The 17,494-nt window shown below is 54.5% G+C and overlaps 1 protein-coding gene across 33 annotated transcripts in view; it reads left to right on the plus strand.

The window, feature by feature from the left end:
• The window catches only part of MAST3 (microtubule associated serine/threonine kinase 3), a 56,552-nt gene that overhangs the window by 22,634 nt on the left and 16,424 nt on the right, over positions 1-17,494 (plus strand). For 10 of the 33 annotated variants that reach the window (XM_055239546.2, XM_055239533.2, XM_055239550.2 and 7 more), the window contains 15 exons: positions 3,208-3,296; positions 3,376-3,445; positions 3,630-3,650; positions 4,194-4,272; positions 4,740-4,897; positions 5,103-5,178; positions 5,462-5,671; positions 5,788-5,889; positions 6,165-6,297; positions 9,884-9,942; positions 10,348-10,433; positions 12,419-12,627; positions 13,802-13,940; positions 16,894-17,026; positions 17,132-17,297. In XM_055239546.2, coding sequence (XP_055095521.1) covers positions 3,208-3,296; positions 3,376-3,445; positions 3,630-3,650; positions 4,194-4,272; positions 4,740-4,897; positions 5,103-5,178; positions 5,462-5,671; positions 5,788-5,889; positions 6,165-6,297; positions 9,884-9,942; positions 10,348-10,433; positions 12,419-12,627; positions 13,802-13,940; positions 16,894-17,026; positions 17,132-17,297 — 1,730 coding nt within the window. Of the gene's footprint in view, positions 1-3,207; positions 3,297-3,372; positions 3,446-3,629; positions 3,651-4,193; positions 4,273-4,739; positions 4,898-5,102; positions 5,179-5,461; positions 5,672-5,787; positions 5,890-6,164; positions 6,298-9,883; positions 9,943-10,347; positions 10,434-12,418; positions 12,628-13,801; positions 13,941-16,893; positions 17,027-17,131; positions 17,298-17,494 lie in introns of all 33 variants that reach the window. The other 23 variants (XM_055239532.2, XM_055239545.2, XM_055239554.2 and 20 more) reach the window with 3 other exon arrangements.

Raw genomic sequence — 17,494 nt, forward strand, 5'->3', positions numbered from 1 at the left:
ACTACCAGGCTGTGTGACCTCAAGTAGCTCCTTAACCTCTCTGTGCTTGGGTTTCTCATTGATGCTGGACTGGGGCAAAGTCTGGGCGGTGGGACCAGCTACCGAAAGACCTTGAATGCTGAGTCCAGGGCTTAAACTTCCCTCCAAGATCGTGGGGAGCATTGGAGGGGGAATATGTGTGCCAGAGGGATGAGGTGCAGGAGGCTGGCTTCAGGCCCCTGCTTTCTGCCACATTCTCTCTGTTGTGTCCTGGGTACCAAGAGAGGATGGTTCTCAAATGGCAACTTCTGGAGGTCCTGGATCTCCTCCAGGAAGAGTTGAACAAACAGTCGGCCCTGCATAGATGCTTGGGAAGTGAACAGATGATGCTTAGTTCTCCTTTGAGGCCTCACATTTGGCCGTGTTTTCAAGAAGACCTCGCCCAAGAACAGGAGGGAGGGCAACCAAGTGTTTTTCCCAAATGCTTTTGGAAGCAGCAAGTGATACAGCAGGATTGGGGAGGGAGGGTGCTGGTGGTGCAGTGTGGGGGCGAGGAACCAGGTGAGGGGCTGGGAGAGGATGTGGAGACAGCCAGGTGAGCATGCATTGAGGGGTTGGCAGGAAGTTTTGCAGAAACCTGCGGGTTTCACTTTTGCTTCTGCAGCTCAGGCTGGGAGACAATCACTGTGACTGTTGACATCTGTGGCTTCAGTTTCCCAGTCTGGGAAATGGGCTCAGCTGCTCATTCCCAACTCTGGGGCTTGTTGGGATTGGCACATGTTGGGGATGTAATTCACTCAGGAGGCATTGCCTGCTCTCCCAGCGTGAGCCAGGCCCTGTGAGCATTGTCTAGGCAAAGACAACAGTGTACGTACCTGAGTCCGGCCCAAAGCTGAGCACTGGATATGGTAGGTTTCATCCTTCAAGGTAGAGATGAGGAAACTGAGGCTCAAGGGGCAGCCACACATGGAGACGTAGACAGGCTGGGCCTCCTCTCCCTGCCCACCTTGTCACCTGTGTCCTTTGATGATCGTACGCTTGTTCTCCCATGGATTGACCTGCTCCGAGCATTCTGCCTGGGACCCCATTTCTGCACCTCGGAGGCCCCGAGACTTCATCTCTCCCTCCCTGCAATGTTCTCCCGCCACTGAGCTGCGTTGGCGGCTTGGGGTGTGTGGGCTGATGCTCTTGTGGAGCAGAGCTGTTGCTGGGCAACTGCTCTGGTGGGGCGGGGGACGGTGTCGCTCCCAATTTCCTTCTGTCAAGGTGTGGGCTGAGGCCAGGGCCCAGGTGGGAGAAGAGGCCAGGCAGGGTGTGAGAGACCTGGGCCAGGGATCTGGTGGCCAGAAGGGAACTGGGATGGAAAGAGGAAAACGTGTGGGCAAAAGTTCAGCAGAACAGGCAGGACTGTGAAAGAGGTTGCATTTAGGGTTTCTAGTTGGGTCGCATTGGCATTTTAGGGGCATCTTGGGAAGAAGGAGGGTTTTCAAGAGATGGGAGCAGGGACTTCAGGAGGGATGTATAGAACGGTGTGTCTCAGCCCATATCTGGGCTCCAGGGTGTGTTTGGTCCACCTGATTTGCTGGTGCTGCTGGCAGTAGCCATGGTACAGGGAAAGGTGTGGGGGTGGGACTGTGACACAGAACCCTGAAAAGCTGGGCCAGGGGCTCCTGGCCATATGTAGTATCTACCATCAGGCTAGAAGCACTTCATGCCATTGCTGTTAATAACAACACTGCCAATAGTTTGTGTTTGTTTTTGTTATTGTTTTTGAGACGAAGTTTCACTCGTGTCGCCCAGGCTGGAATGCAATGGCGCTATCTCAGTCCACCGCAACCTCCGCCTCCTGGGTTCAAGCCATTCTCTGCCCCAGCCTCCTGAGTAGCTGGGATTATAAGCGTGCACTACCACGCCTGGCTAATTTTTGGGTTTTTTGTTTTGTTTTGTTTTGTTTTGTTTTGTTTTGTTTTTTTTTTTTGAGACGGAGTCTTGCTCTCTCCCCCAGGCTGGAGTGCAGTGGCGCGATCTCGGCTCACTGCAAGCTCCACCTCCCGGGTTCACGCCATTCTCCTGCCTCAGCCTCCCGAGTAGCTGGGACTACAGGCACCTGCCACCGCGCCTGGCTAATTTTTTGTATTTTTTTAGTAGAGACGGGGTTTCACCGTGTTAGCCAGGATGGTCTCGATCTCCTGACCTTGTGATCCGCCCGCCTCGGCCTCCCAAAGTGCTGGGATTACAGGCTTGAGCCACTGCGCCCGGCCTGTTTTGTTTTGTTTTTTCGAGACGGAGTTTCGCTCTTGTTGACCAGGCTGTAGTGTAATGGCACGATCTTGGCTCACCACAACCTCCACCTCCTGGGTTCAAACGATTCTCCTGCCTCAGCCTCCCAAGTAGCTGGGATTACAGGCATGCATCACCACGCCCAGCTAATTTTGTATTTTTAGTAGAGAAAGGGTTCCTCCGTGTTGGTCAGGCTGGTCTCAAACCCCTGATCTCAGGTGATCTACCCACCTCGGCCTCCCAAAGTACTGGGGTTACAGGCATGAGTCACCATGCCCGGCCTAATTTTTATGTTTTTAGTAGAGACGAGTTTCACCATGTTTACCAAGATGGTCTCAAACTCCTGACCTCAGGTGATCTGCATGCCTTGGCCTCCCAAAGTGCTGGGATTACAGGGATGAGCCACTGTGCCCAGCCTTGTTTTTGTTTTTTTAAGAGAGAGGGCCTTGTTCTGTCACCTAGGCTGGAGTGCTGTGGCACGATCATGGCTCACTGCAGCCTTGACCTCCTGAGGCTCAAGCGATCCTCTTGCCTCAGCCTCCTGAGTAGCTGGGACTACAGGCGTGCACCACCACACCCAGCTAATTTTTAAATTCTGTGTAGAGACGGGGTCTCGCTATGTTGCCCAGGCTGGTCTTGAACTCCTGGCTTTAGAGGATCCTCCCACCTTGGCCTCCCAAAGCACTGAGGTTACTGGCGTGAGCCACCATGTCTGGCCAGCAGTAGTGTCAATAATAAGGAATGTTAGTCGAGGGGTGACTCCCTCCTGGGCCTTGAAGACCTGGCTAAGGGCCATGGGGGAACCCAGCTGGGGGCAGAGTGGGAGTGGCCATGTCCAACATCCCATCCTTCTCCAGAACGGGCTGCGCGCGTGTGATTTAGGCTGGGCAGGCGGCTTAGCGTGGGGCCCTGGGCAGCCACCTACCCTGTCCCCTTTTCCCCCAACAGCTGCCGCAGCGGGAACCGCAAGAGCTTGGTGGTAGGAACGCCCTCCCCGACCCTCTCCCGGCCCCTGTCGCCATTGTCGGTCCCAACGGGTGAGTGTGGGAGCAGCCAGCGGGTGCTGTGTCCTGCCTCTGCCCCGCTGACTCAGTTTCCCCGCCTCCTCCTCAGCAGGCAGCAGCCCCTTGGATAGTCCTCGGAATTTCTCGGCTGCCTCTGCCCTCAATTTCCCCTTTGCCCGGAGGTGAGTGATTGCCGGCTTTGGGAGACAGCGTGGGCACCACGGGCAGGGGTTGGGCAGGGGCACGTGCTCGGTGGCTAGACCTGGCTCCTCATTCATTTCATTCACCTTTTCCCCTCCCCTGGCCCATCTGGTGGTGGTCTCCCCCTCTGGCTCCCATCCCTGGCAAATGCATGCCATCTTGCAGCCACATCCCACGCACGGACAGGTAATTTCAACCAGCCCAGGGGGTGGGGGGTCGTGGGGGGATATAGCCCTAAGAATCATTAACTCACTAAAGAAATCATTTATTCATTCACTTAACAAGAGCTGATTGAGCACCTGTCATGTGCCAGACGCTTGCATTTCATTTATTTATTCATACAACAACATTCATTAAGCACCTGCTGTGTGTATGCTCTGTGCTGCGGGCTGAGGGCATGGTTGCAAATGGGCGGCTGGCCCTGAGCCCCTGGAGAGTCCTCCGTTCGGTGGGGGGTGGGCAATGTGTGCCCCAGAAGCTGCAGCTCAGAGGTTGAAGCTTTGACGGGACACAGTGGCAGCTGGAGTCACGTGGGGGCTTCCTGGAAGAGGTACCTGAAGAGAGAGAGCATGCAGTGGACTTGGTCAGCCTGTGTCTCTGTTCTTGGTTATTTTCAGGAGATCCTTCCTATAACAGAGCCAGAATATGCTGGCCACAGTGTCTGTTCTTAGTCCCCACAAACCACAGGGGCCAGGCCTTCCTTCCATCTGTTCTTGTTCCCCTCTCCAGGGCAGACGGCAGAAGATGGTCCCTCGCGTCTCTCCCATCTTCCGGCTATGGAACCAACACACCCAGCTCCACCCTCTCGGTACCCATAGCCCCACCTTGGCAGGTTGACAGGCAGATGCTGGGTTCGAGGGGGGACACATCTTTGTGTGTTTTTTTTCAAGGTGTTGGATAGTTGTGCAGTCAGCAAACATACTAGCTACTTCCTCCATGCACGCCCCATTCTGGGAAATGCGGGGTCCCCTGAGAGGACCCAGCCTTGGCCCCAAAATAGTCCCCGGTTGGGGAGATACAGATATCCTCAGTCTATGGGGTCAGGGCCTCACCAGAGGGGGACTTGGGGCTGCCCAGGGGTACAGGCAGGGAGGACTTCCTGGAGGAGAGGGCATCAGAGCTAGGGTTTTGAAGGATGCATAGGAGCTAGGCAGGAGAAAGAATGTTACCTTCTGATGGCCAGCAGGCAGCCTGGGCCTTGAGGGGTGGTGCTGGGGTCCTGGCCACAGCACTGACGGTGAACTCATGGCTCTAATCCCCATCACTCTCTACCAGTCAAGCTCATCCTCCCGGGAACGTCTCCACCAGCTTCCCTTCCAGCCGACACCGGACGAGCTGCACTTCCTGTCCAAGCACTTCCGCAGCTCAGAGAATGTGCTTGACGAGGAAGGCGGCCGGTCACCCCGCCTCCGCCCCCGCTCTCGCAGTCTCAGGTGGGCCTCGACCTCTGGCCCCAGCCCCGGCCCCTCCCTGGGATGGCGTGGAGGCCCAAGTTGTGGCTCCTCCTCCACACCAGCCCTGACCCTGCCTGAGCCTAGCCTCTGATTCTTGTCCCTCAACCCTGGCTCAGAGCCCCCAACATCCTCCCCTGGGGTTGGTCTCAGGTCCCATATCACAAGCCAGCTGTCTTCCTTTCAGCCCGGGCCGTGCAACGGGGACCTTCGACAATGAGATTGTCATGATGAATCATGTGTACCGGGAGAGGTTCCCCAAGGTGGGCAGCGCCTGGCGGCTGGACCAGCCCCTGCACTGCTTTCCACATTGCTGTCCCTCCATGGAACTCTGTCTTCCTGGCTATGTCCCCTTTGCCAGTCTGTTCATTTCTGTCTTTCCTTCACCTTCCATTGAAAGATGTCGTTCCTCCTGTGCCAGCTCTCCCACCCGATCGTCCTATTGCCCCATCTCCTCTCTCCCCAACCATGCCTCTCCTGCCCCCTTCTGCGCGTGTCGCTTCAGCCCCACCCTCTGACCAGGTCACCCCGTCTTGCCCCACCCAGGCCACAGCACAGATGGAGGGCCGTCTGCAGGAGTTCCTGACGGCCTATGCGCCTGGCGCCCGGCTGGCGCTGGCTGATGGCGTCTTGGGCTTCATCCACCACCAGATCGTCGAGCTGGCCCGAGACTGCCTGGCCAAGTCTGGCGAGAACCTCGTCACCTCCCGCTACTTCCTAGAGATGCAGGAGAAGCTGGAGCGGCTTCTACAGGATGTGCGTGGTTTTTCGCATGTTGAGGTTTTGCATGCAGTGGGACGTGGAGTGAGGGGGGTCCCCGGGCCAGACGGTGCTGAGGACCTGTGGGTGATGCCACGACCCACCTCCCCCAGGCCCATGAGCGCTCGGACAGTGAGGAGGTCAGCTTCATCGTCCAGCTTGTCCGGAAACTGCTGATCATCATCTCACGGCCAGCTCGGCTGCTGGAGTGTCTGGTAAGTTTCTTTTTCTACGGCCAGCTTGGGGTCCGGGCAGAACTGAGATTGGGACCACAACAGTCCTGCCAAGATACAGGTGACAGTTCCCATCGTGTAGGGCTTTGAGAGGAACACAGGGTGCTGTTGGGCTAGCGTGGGCTTCCCTGAGGAGGGAGCAGGAGCGGAGACCCAGGGGGTGAGCTGGGAAGGGTGCTCCAGGCAGAGGGAACAGCATGCGCAGAGGCCTGCAGGTGGAACCAAGCCCCAGGTGACCAGCCCTCCTGTGCCCCTAGGAGTTTGATCCTGAGGAGTTTTACCACCTGCTGGAGGCGGCTGAGGGCCATGCGCGGGAGGGCCAAGGCATTAAGACTGACCTTCCACAATACATCATTGGGCAGCTGGGCCTGGCCAAGGACCCCCTGGAGGGTAAGCCGGGATGGGAAGGGGAAACCAAGGCTGGGAAAGGCCGGATGGAGGCCAGTCACGGTGGCTCACACCTTTAATACCAGCACTTTGGGAAGCTGTGGCGGGCAGATCACTTGAGGCCAGGAGTTTGAGACCAGCCTGGCCAACATGGTGAAACCCCCCTCTCTACTAAAAATACAAAAATTAGCTAAGTGTGGTTGCAGTGAGCTGAGATTGTGCCACTGCACTCCAACCTGGGCAACAGAGCGAGACCCTGTCTCAAAAAAAAACAAAAAAAGAAAGAAAGGTCAGATGAAGCCAGGATTCAAACTCAGGCCCATCTGATTCCAGAACCACCACACTGTTCTTTGTCTCTCTGTGGCCTTGCTCTTAGGTCACCTGCGGGAATTATGCTGAGACCCTCTGATCTTTTGGGGCCCAGGGGCCTCAGTGTCCTCAAAGGCCACGTTAAGATGGCCAGGAAGCCTGGGGACCAGTATTAGCAGTGGCCTTCCCTTTGTCCTGCAAATTCACAAATGGCTTTACCAATTTCTGTGGCCTTACTGTGGCCCAGAAAGTGGACTTGGAGTCAAACAGGACAACCCATAGGTAAGAAGACAGTCAAAAACTCCCACAGCTGGCCGGGTGTGGTGGCTCACGCCTGTAATCCCAGCACTTTTGGGAGGCTGAGGTGGGTGGATCACAAAGTCAGGAGTTCAAGACCAGCCAGGACAACATGGTGAAACCCCATCTCTACTAAAGATACAAAAATTAGCGGGGTGTGGTAGCATGTGCCTGTAATCCCAGCTACTGGGGAGGCTGAGGAAGGAGAATCATTTGAACCCTGGAGGCGGAGGTTGCAGTGAGCCGAGATCACGCCACTGCATTCCAGCCTGGGCAACAGGGCGAGACTCTGTCTCAAAAAAAAAAAAAAAAAAAAAACAACTCCCACAGCCAGCCAGGTGCAGTGGCTCACGCCTATAATCCCATAATCCCAGCACTTTGTGAGACTGAGGCGGGCGGATCACTTGAGGTCAGGAATTCAAGACTAGCCTGGCCAATATGGGGAAACTGCATCTCTACTAAAAACAAATATTAGCCGGGTGTGGTGGCAGGTGCCTGTAGATCCCAGCTACTTGGGAGGCTGAGGCAGGAGAATCGCTTGAACTCAGGAGGCAGAGGTTGCAGTGAGCCGAGATCATGCCACTGCACTGTAGCCTGGGCGAAAGAGTGAGCCTACATTTCAAAAAAAAAAAAGATGTAGCTGGCTGTAGTAGTGCGCGCCTGTAGTCCCAGCTACTCAGGAGGCTAAGGTGGGAAGATCGCTTGAGCTTGGCAGGTTGAGACTGCAGTGAGCTATGATCACACCACTGTCCTCCAGCCTGGGTGACAAAGCCAGACCCTGTCTCAAAAAGAGAAAAAAAAATTTCCACAAATAGCCAGGATAAGAGGAACTGAAAGCTAGAGCATTGAACTTGGACCTAGCCTGGTCCAGCAGTAGCCAGGGGAGGCTCTGGGAGGAGGCAGTGTTCAAACTGAGGCCTGGAGGGCAGGAGGTGACCAGGTTGCAGATCCAAAGGGAAGAGTGAAACAGGCAGCATAGGCATAGACCCTAAGGTTGGACCATACCTGGAGTGGGACTGACCTGCCACTGTCCCCATTTAAAGCTGGGGAGGCCCAGCATGGTAGCTCACACTTGTAATCCCAGCATTTTGGGAGGCCAAGGCAGGAGGATCACTTGAAGCCAGGAGTTTGAGATCAGCTTGGGCAACATAGTGAGATTTCGTCTCTATTAAAAAAACAATCCCTGGGTGCAGTGGCTCATGCCTGTAATCCCAGCACTTTAGGAGGCCGAGGTGGGCGGATCACGAGGTCAGGAGATCGAGACCATCCTGGCTAACACGGTGAAACCCCGTCTCTACTAGAAATACAAAAAAATTAGCCAGGCGAGGTGGCGGGCACCTGTAGTCCCAGCTACGCGGGAGGCTGAGACAGGAGAATGGCGTGAACCCGGGGGGCGGAGCCTGCAGTGAGCCAAGATCGCACCACTGCACTCCAGCCTGGGCGACAGAGCGAGACTCCGTCTCAAAGGAAAGAAAAAAAATAAATTAAAAAATAAATAAATAAATAAAAATAAAAAAACAATTAGCCAGGCATGATGGCACATGCCTGTAGTCTTAGCTACTTGCGGGGCTGAAGTGGGAAGATTGCTTGAGCCCAGGGGTTTGAGGCTGCAGTGAGCTATGATCGCACCACTGCACTCCAGCCTGGGCGACATAGCAAGACCCCATCTCTACAAAAAGTGTTTTTAAAAATTAGCCAGATGTGGCGGTGAATGCCTATAGTCCTACCTACTCGAGAGGCTGAGGTGGGAGGATCGCTTGAGTTTAGGAGACCGAAGCTGCAGTGAGCCATGATGGCACCACTGCACTCCAGCCTGGGTGACAGAGCAAGAGCCTGTCTCTGAAATAATCATACTTGGCCGGGTGCGGTGGCTCACGCCTATAATCCCAGCACTTTGGGAGGCCAAGGCGGGCAGATCACTTGAGGTCAGGAGTTTGAGACGAGCCTGGCCAACATGGTGAAACCTGTCTCTACTAAAAATACAAAAATTAGGCTGGGCATAGTGGCTCATACCTGTAATCCCAGCACTTTGGGAGGCCGAGGCAGGCGGATCACCTGAGGTCGGGAGTTCAAGGACCAGCCTGGCCAACATGGTGAAACCCCATCTCTACTAAAAATACAAAAATTAGCCGGGTGTGGTGGCAGGTGCCTGTAATCCCAGCCACTCGGGAGGCTGAGGCAGGAGAATCTCTTCAACTCAGGTGGTGGAGGCTGCAGTGAGCCGAGATCGTGCCACTGCACTCCACCCTGGGCGACAGAGTGAGACTGCGTCTCAAAAAATAAAAATAAAAATACAAAAATTAGCTGGGCATGGTGGCACACGCCTGTAATCCCAGCTACTTGGGAGGCTGAGACAGGAGAATCACTTGAACCCAAGAGGCAGAGGTTGCAGTGAGCCGAGATCACACCACTGCACTCCAGACTGGGTGACAGAGCGAGACTCCATCTCAAATAAATAAATAATCATACTAATAAAAAATAAAGCTGGGGAAACTGAGGCTCCAGGCAGATGAGGCTGAGCAGGGAATCAAACCCAGGTGTACCTAAGGCCAGAAGACATGTGGTCTGTGGCTGGACCATGTTTGCCAGGCATTCGCTAGGGGCTGTCCCTCTGCCAAGGCCTGGGGCAAGAACATACTGGACCCTCCACCTGGGCTGCACCCTGAGCTGAGGAAGATGTTAGGAGCTGACGTCCAGGGGGCCCGTGTCACATCCCGTGTACAGGCTCAAGGCTCAGAGCCTGAGTTTGATCATGACTGAGCACTTAAGAGCCAGGGCAGCCCACTGGCTCTTCCAGAAGGTTCCTAAGTCATTGCTTCATCCAGCCTCCCGGGTGTGGCTTCATGACAGTGTCACGGGAGTTGGTCAGGGGAGGTACTGCATCCCCAGCCTGGGGTGAGAACTCTAGAGGCCTCAGGAAATTGCTGGGTGATGCAGGGTGAGGCAGGGAGGCTCCAGCTGAGGCTCCTCCCTCATCTTGCAGAGATGGTGCCACTGAGTCACCTCGAAGAAGAACAGCCCCCAGCACCTGAGTCCCCGGAGGTGAGTAGCAGAGGCTGGGGGCCCCCGCTCATCTTGTTCTTTCCAGAGTGGACCAGGCACCCGCAGAAAGGGCTGGGTTTGCCGAGGTCTTGCTTGTAGCCTACTTAGCATCGGTGACTTTGGAGGCAAGGTGATGGCACGTGGGACTGCCCTGCCTTGGAAGTCGGGTGGGGGCAGTGCTGGAGGGGCACCAGAAAGGTGAGTTTTGCAGGATGTGTAAGAGTTTTCCAGGAGGAGGGCACAGCTGTGAGCAAAAAGGACAGAAAGTCAGAAGCTGAGTTGGAGAAGTTTGGACAGGGGAGGGGGTAGCATCGGGCACCAGGACCAGTGGTTTGGGCTTGGGGGCAGGAAAAGTCTGGCCAGCTCTGCAGCGGGGCAGGACCCTAAGCCCTTCCCATCCCCTAGAGCCGCGCCCTGGTCGGCCAGTCACGGAGGAAGCCATGCGAAACTGACTTTGAGACCATCAAACTCATTAGCAACGGAGCCTATGGGTGAGTCCCTGAGTCCTGCATAGATCTATTTCACAGACGTCTGAGGGGATGGTTGAGGCCCAGACAGCCCCTACATCCCCCTCCCACCCCAGCAGGGCTCACACATTCACCCTTCAACGGGCAGAGAGGGCACCTGAGGCCTGGAGGGGGAAGTGGAGACCCGCCATAGCGAGGTTACAGCCTCATGTGTGCTCTGTCCACGAGCCAGGCCTTTACCTGCCCCAGGTGTAGGGCGTTCTAGGGGCTTAGGGGCTGATCAAGGAAATAGATGCCCACCCAGTGGGAGTAGCACACAGTGAGCTTTACTTAGGTGCTGCTTTGAATGGCAGGCTTGCATACAAGGGAAGTCCCTCATAGTATAAGCCCTTTAGAGGCTGAGGTTCCAGGAGTCACCATCAAGAGGGAGAGGCTGGCAAGGGAACTCCCCGGGGAGAGGGGGATCAGAGAGGGGACTTACGTGTCTGGGTGATGTTGTTCAACAGCATGGGCACTGAATCTCTGGGTCAGAGACTCCCTGCAGGGCAACAGTAGCTTAGGGTCTTGAAATCCACAAAGCTCATCTTATCCATGGCTCAGAGATGGTGCAGTTTCACAAGTCTGCAAAGCAAACAGGCTCTCAGTGGCTAACATTTTGCTTATTTGGGCTGTGTGTAAAACAAATGGATGGGTAAAACTTTGAGCTTGGTGCTAGCAGGCTTTTAAAAGAGCTGGACCGGGTGTGGAGGCACTTTGGGAGGCCAAGGTAGGAGGATCACTTGAGGCCAGGAGTTCGAGACCAGCCTGGGCAACATGGCAAAACCCCATCAATACTAAAAATAGAATAATTAGCTGGGCATAATGGCACATGCCTGTAATTCCAGCTACTTGGGAGGCTGAAGTTGGAGGATCACCTGAACCCAGGAGGCAGAGGTTGCAGTGAGCCGAGATCACCCCACTGCACTCCAGCCTGGGTGACACAGTGAGACCATCTCAAAAAAAAAAAAAAAAAAAAAAAAAAGGCTGGGCGTGGTGGCTCACGCCTGTAATCCCAGCACTTTGGGAGGCCAAGGCGGGCAGATCACAAGGTCAGGAGATCGAGACCATCCTCGCTAACATGGTGAAACCCTGTCTCTACTAGAAATACAGAAAATTAGCCAGGCATGGTGGTAGGCGCCTGTAGTCCCAGCTACTCAGGAGGCTGAGGCAGGAGAAGGGCGTGAACCCAGGAGGCGGAGCCTGCCTTGAGTAGAGATCGTGCCACTGTACTCCAGCCTGGGCGACAAAGCCAGACTCCATCTCCAAAAAAAGAAAGGAAAGAAAGGAAAGAAAGAAAGAAAGGAAGGAAGGAAGGAAGGAAGGAAGGAAGGAAGGAAGGAAGGAAGGAAGGAAGGAAGGAAAAAGAAAGAAAGAAAGAAAGAAAGAAAGAAAGAAAGAAAGAAAGAAAGAAAGAAAGAAAAAGAAAAGAAAGAAAGAAATACACAAGCAGCCAGTGGCTCTCGCCTATAATCCCAGCACTTTGGGAGCCCAAGGCGGGAGGGTCACTTGAGGCCAGGAGTTTGAGACTAGCCTCCGCAACATAGCGAGACCCCATCTCTACAAAAAACTTAAACATTAGCCAGGCTCTGGTGTGGGAGGATCATTTGAGCCCGGGGGGTGGTCAAGACTATAGTGGGCCATGATCTCATGACTGTTCCAGCCTGGGCAACAGAGTGAGGCGCTATCTCAAAAAACATAAAATAAGATAAAATAAAAATAAAGAAACATACAACCTAGAGGCCAATATACAAGGGCCACGTGCAGCCCATTTATATGACCCCCAGCCATGGTGGCTTAAACCCAAAGGTGGCTGCTCTGGGAGGGGGACAAGGTAAGGAGAAAGGGTGGCCCAGGCAGAGGGCACAGCACAGGCAAAGGCCAGGCAGGTTGGGATCTGGGCTCAAGTTGAGCTGTAGTGCCTGCTGGGGCCTCGATCTCCGGTCCCAGCAAGCCTGGCCCTCTGTCCCCAGGGCCGTCTACCTGGTGCGGCACCGTGACACGCGGCAGCGCTTTGCCATCAAGAAGATCAACAAACAGAACTTGATCCTGCGTAACCAGATCCAGCAGGTCTTTGTGGAGCGTGACATTCTCACCTTTGCCGAGAACCCCTTTGTGGTCAGCATGTTCTGCTCCTTTGAGACCCGGCGCCACCTGTGTATGGTCATGGAATACGTGGAAGGTATGCTCACTGGGGCTTGCATGCCTCCAGCGATGGGGAGCTCACCCCTCCACGCCTGGGAGAAAATTTTTAGACCAAGTTGAGGTCTGTTCTGTCCTCCATGAGGTCTCACCCTGCTTTGGGGGACCCTCAGGAACCCCAGTCTGGGGTAGGGAGCCCAGCCATGGGGGTTTAGGGCTGGAGGAGCCCAGACAAGAGTGTGTGAGGTTGGGACCCTGGAGGCAAGAGGAGGGTGGCCATCCTAGGTTGGGGGAACTGATGGGCAGAGGCCTGGAGGCCAGAAGTGAAGGCAGGGAGATGTATGGTTCAGGCAGGTAAAGCACTATTACCAAAGTACTCCCAGGCGAGAGAGCGAACATGCACTTAGGAGACACCAGCTGTATACAGCACTAATTGCTGCCCTGTTGGGGAGAATCAGAAGGCAGGGTCTCAGCTTGGCACGCTGGCTCATGCCTGTAGTCCCAGCACTTTGGGAGGCCGAAGTGGGCTGATCGCTTGAGGTCAGGACTTTGAGACCAGCCTAAGCAACATGGCGAAACCCCCGTTCACGCCTATAGTCCCAGCTACTCAGGAGGCTGAAGCAGGAGATTCGCTTGAACTCTGGAGGCGGAGCTTGCAGTGAGCCGAGACTGCGCCACTGCACTCTAGCCTGGGCAACAGAGTGAGACTCTGTCTCAAAAAAATAAATAAAAATTTAAAAAATAGGCTGGGCGCGGTGGCCAACACCTGTAATCTCAGCACTTTGGGAGGCCAAGGCTGGTAGATCACAAGGTCAAGAGATCGAGACCATCCTGGCCAACATGGTGAAGCCCCGTCTCTACTAAGAATACAAAAATTAGCAGAGTGTGGTGGTGTGCACCTGTAATCCCAGCTACTCTGGAGGCTGGGCAGGAGACTCGGGAGGCGGAAGTTGCAGTGAGCCAAGATCGCGCCACCGCACTCCAGCCTGGCGACAGAGCGAGACTCTCTCAAAAAGAAAAAAAAAATTAAAAACTTAAAAATAAATGAAGGTAGGGTCCGCCCCTTCCCTCTCCCGCGACCCTCCCCGCTGAGACAGAACAAACTGGGGACCCTTTGCAGGAGGTAAAGCGAGGAGGATGCGTAGGCATTGGGCATAACCTAAGGGGTGCGCGGGGGGTGGGGCGGGCCTCATGACGACATCCGCCACTCCCAGGTGGCGACTGCGCCACGCTCTTGAAGAACATGGGCCCGCTGCCCGTGGACATGGCCCGCCTGTACTTCGCCGAGACGGTGTTGGCGCTGGAGTACCTGCATAACTATGGCATCGTGCACCGTGACCTCAAACCAGACAAGTGAGCTGAGCTAGCCTGCGCGGGGCCTCGGGGAGGGCGGGGCCAGAGCGGCTGGGGCGGGGCCAGAGAGGATCAGGGGCGGGGCCAAAGGGTCGGGGGCAGTGCCTCTGAGGTGCATCTCGGGACCCTTCAGGAGCCCCATCTGTCTGAGCTCTGTTGGTACCTCCTGACAGGAAGGCAGGGAATGAGCGCATGGTGAACATCTTGTGTATACAGAGGAGAGGAGAGCAGACACTTAATAGGCGTCTGCTGTATGCAGGGGAAGGCTGGTGTACTTATGGAGGTGCTGCCAATCAAGGGGAGAGGATGTGCACTTAGGATGCACACACTGTATACAGGAGAAGCGGCTGCGCACCCAGAGCTGCTGCTGCACAAGAGGAGAGAACATGCACTTATAAGACACCAGCTACATACACAGAACAGGATTATTCAATTTGCGAGACCTTACATGTAAAGACAGTGACCGTGCATGTCTTGAGCACCTGCTGTATATTAGTGCAGGAAAGCAAGGAAGAGAACGTGTTTACTGAGAGCCTTAGGATGTTTGTTTTATTCTAGTATGTAGTAAGCACCTACTGCATGCCAGACCTTCTATGGGCAACTGGGAGACACAGGGCCACCTGCTTTGAAACCCCTGTATTGGCCGGGCGCGGTGGCTCACGCTTGTAATCCCAGCACTTTGGGAGGCCGAGGAGGGCGGATCACGAGGTCAGGAGATCGAGACCACGGTGAAACCCCGTCTCTACTAAAAATACAAAAAAATTAGCCGGGCGTGGTGGCGGGCGCCTGTAGTCCCAGCTACTCCGAGAGGCTGAGGCAGGAGAATGGCGTGAACCCGGGAGGCGGAGCTTGCAGTGAGCCGAGATTGCGCCACTGCACTCCAGCCTGGGCAACAGAGTGAGACTCCGTCTCAAAAAAAAAAAAAAAAAAAAAAAAGAAACCCCTGTATTATTTTCTCCTCTGCATTTATTGAGTGCCTGCTGTGTACAGGGAAAAAGGAATGCCCGTTTATCAAGTGTCCTCGAGATATGAGGCAAGAACTGGCATTTCTCACATATATGTGTGGAGATGTGAACATGAGTGTTAAGAGCCTTGCGTGTAGGCCAGGCGTGGTGGCTCACACCTGTAATCCCAGCACTTTGGGAGGCTGAGGCGGGCGGATCACCTGAGGTCAGGAGTTCAAGCCGAGCCTGGCCAACATAGTTAAACCTTGTCTCTACTAAAAATACAAAAATCAGCTGGGAGTGGTAGTGCGCACCTCTAGTCCCAGCTACTCAGGAGTCCGAGGCAGGAGAATCGCTTGCACCTGGAAGGCGGAGGTTGCAATGAGCCAAGATCGTGCCACTGCACGCAAGCCTGGGCGACAGAGCGAGACTCCATCTAAAAAAAAAAAGCGCCTTGCATGTTTTCAGGGCATTTTGCAGTTGGCAAGTGGCTTAGAAAACAGACATGTATTTGGCACCTGCTGTATACCTGGGCCTGTGCTCGATGCTCTAAGGAACTCAGAAGTATGAATAACTCCTTACACACTAATGTTGGGTTTCTATATCACATTTTCTTGGTTGGCATGTACTTGTTAGGCACCAGGTGTGTACAAAATAGGCAGAAGAACAGTTATTAGGCAATGACTGTGTACCTGGCCTAGAACACTTTATATTTATTTATTTATTTATTTATTTATTTATTTATTTACTGAGACAGGGACAGTCTCTGTTGCCCAGGCTGGAGTACAGTGGCGCAATCTTGGCTCACTGTAACCTCCGCCTACCAGGTTCAAGCAATATTCCTGCCTCAGCTTCCCGAGTAGCTGGGATTACAGGCATGCGCCGCTACGCCCAGCTAACTTTTGTTTTTTTTTTTTTTTTTTTGAGACAGAGTCTCGCTCTGTCGCCAGGCTGGAGTGCAGTGGTGCGATCTCGGCTCACTGCAACCTCAGACTCCCTGGTTCAAGCGATTCTCCTGCCTCAGCCTTCCAAGTAGCTGGGATTACAGGCATGCGCCACCACGCCCAGCTAATTTTTGTATTTTTAGTAGAGACAGGGTTTCACCAAGTTGGTCAGGCTGGTTTTGAACTCTGGACCTCAGGTGATCCGCCAGCCTCGGCCTCCCAAAGTGCTGGGATTACAGGTGTGAGCCACCGCGCCCGGCGAATGAACTCATTTTTAAAACTCTCAGGCAGGTACAGTATACACTGCTGTTTAGGTTTTCCTGTGGACTTAAATATATAAATGTTTTGCTACATCATAGTGTCTTATGCACCAGCTGTATGAAGTCACATTTCCGTGCACCTTCTGGGTGCATCTGCCACTTAAAAATACATTCCAGAGAATTCACTGTGTATAACCATCATTTAATGAACTATGTAGTCGGTACCTCCTGTTTGCCCCAGCTCTGTAAAGAAACAATTCTGGGCCAGGGGTGTTGGCTCACACCTGTAATTCCAGCACTTTGGGAGGCCGAGGCGGGTGAATTACCTGAGATCAGGAGTTCGAGACCAGCCTGACCAACATGGCAAAACCCCGTTTCTACTAAAAATACACTAATATATATATATATATATACACACACACACACACACACACACACACACACACACACACACACACACACATATACACATACACACGGTAGAGACCAGGCATGCTGGCTCATGCCTGTCATGCCAGCACTTTCAAAGGTGAGAGGATTGCTTGAGGCTAGCAATTCAAGTCCAGCCTGGGCAACATAGCAAGACCTCATGTCTACAAAAAAAAAAAAAAAAAACACCTTAGCTGGGTGTGGTGTTGTGCACCTGTAGTTCCAGCTACTTGGGAGGCTGAGCGGGAGGATCGCTAGGGCCCAGGAGTTGGAGGCAGAGCTCCGCCCATCTCAGGTGGAGCCAAGGTCTGGGGCAGAAGGAGAAGCCAGGCACCCCAGCCCCCCAGCTCTGAGCACACCCCTAACCTGCCCACAGTCTGCTCATCACCTCGCTTGGCCACATCAAGCTCACGGACTTCGGCCTGTCCAAGATCGGCCTCATGAGCATGGCCACCAACCTCTACGAGGGCCACATCGAGAAGGATGCCCGAGAGTTCATCGACAAGCAGGTGGGCGGGCAGGTGGGTGGGCAGCCCTGGGATGCCTCCTCCTCTCTCCTGGGGCCTCTCTTGGGCTGGGGGCTGGCCTCAGTTTCCCCGTTCTGCCTGGCCCAGGTGTGTGGGACGCCGGAATACATAGCCCCCGAGGTGATCTTCCGCCAGGGCTATGGGAAGCCAGTGGACTGGTGGGCCATGGGCATCGTCCTCTATGAGTTTCTGGTGGGCTGCGTGCCTTTCTTTGGAGACACCCCTGAGGAACTCTTCGGTCAGGTGGTCAGCGGTGCGTTTCCTCCACGGGCCCGGGTTCGAGCTGCAGCCCCACCAGAGCTCTGGGCAGTGGTCCTCCACCCACATGTCAGGGAGAGAAGCAGGAAGAAGGGAGGGAGTTGGATGCCAGGTGGGGAGGCGGCGGGGTGCTGAGTGAGGCGGGTGGCTGGATTAATTATAGGGTCACGGAGGCTTCACTGAAGTGACATG

The sequence above is a fragment of the Symphalangus syndactylus genome, chromosome 13 (assembly GCF_028878055.3).
Source record: "Symphalangus syndactylus isolate Jambi chromosome 13, NHGRI_mSymSyn1-v2.1_pri, whole genome shotgun sequence".
NCBI classification, from domain to species: domain Eukaryota; kingdom Metazoa; phylum Chordata; class Mammalia; order Primates; family Hylobatidae; genus Symphalangus; species Symphalangus syndactylus.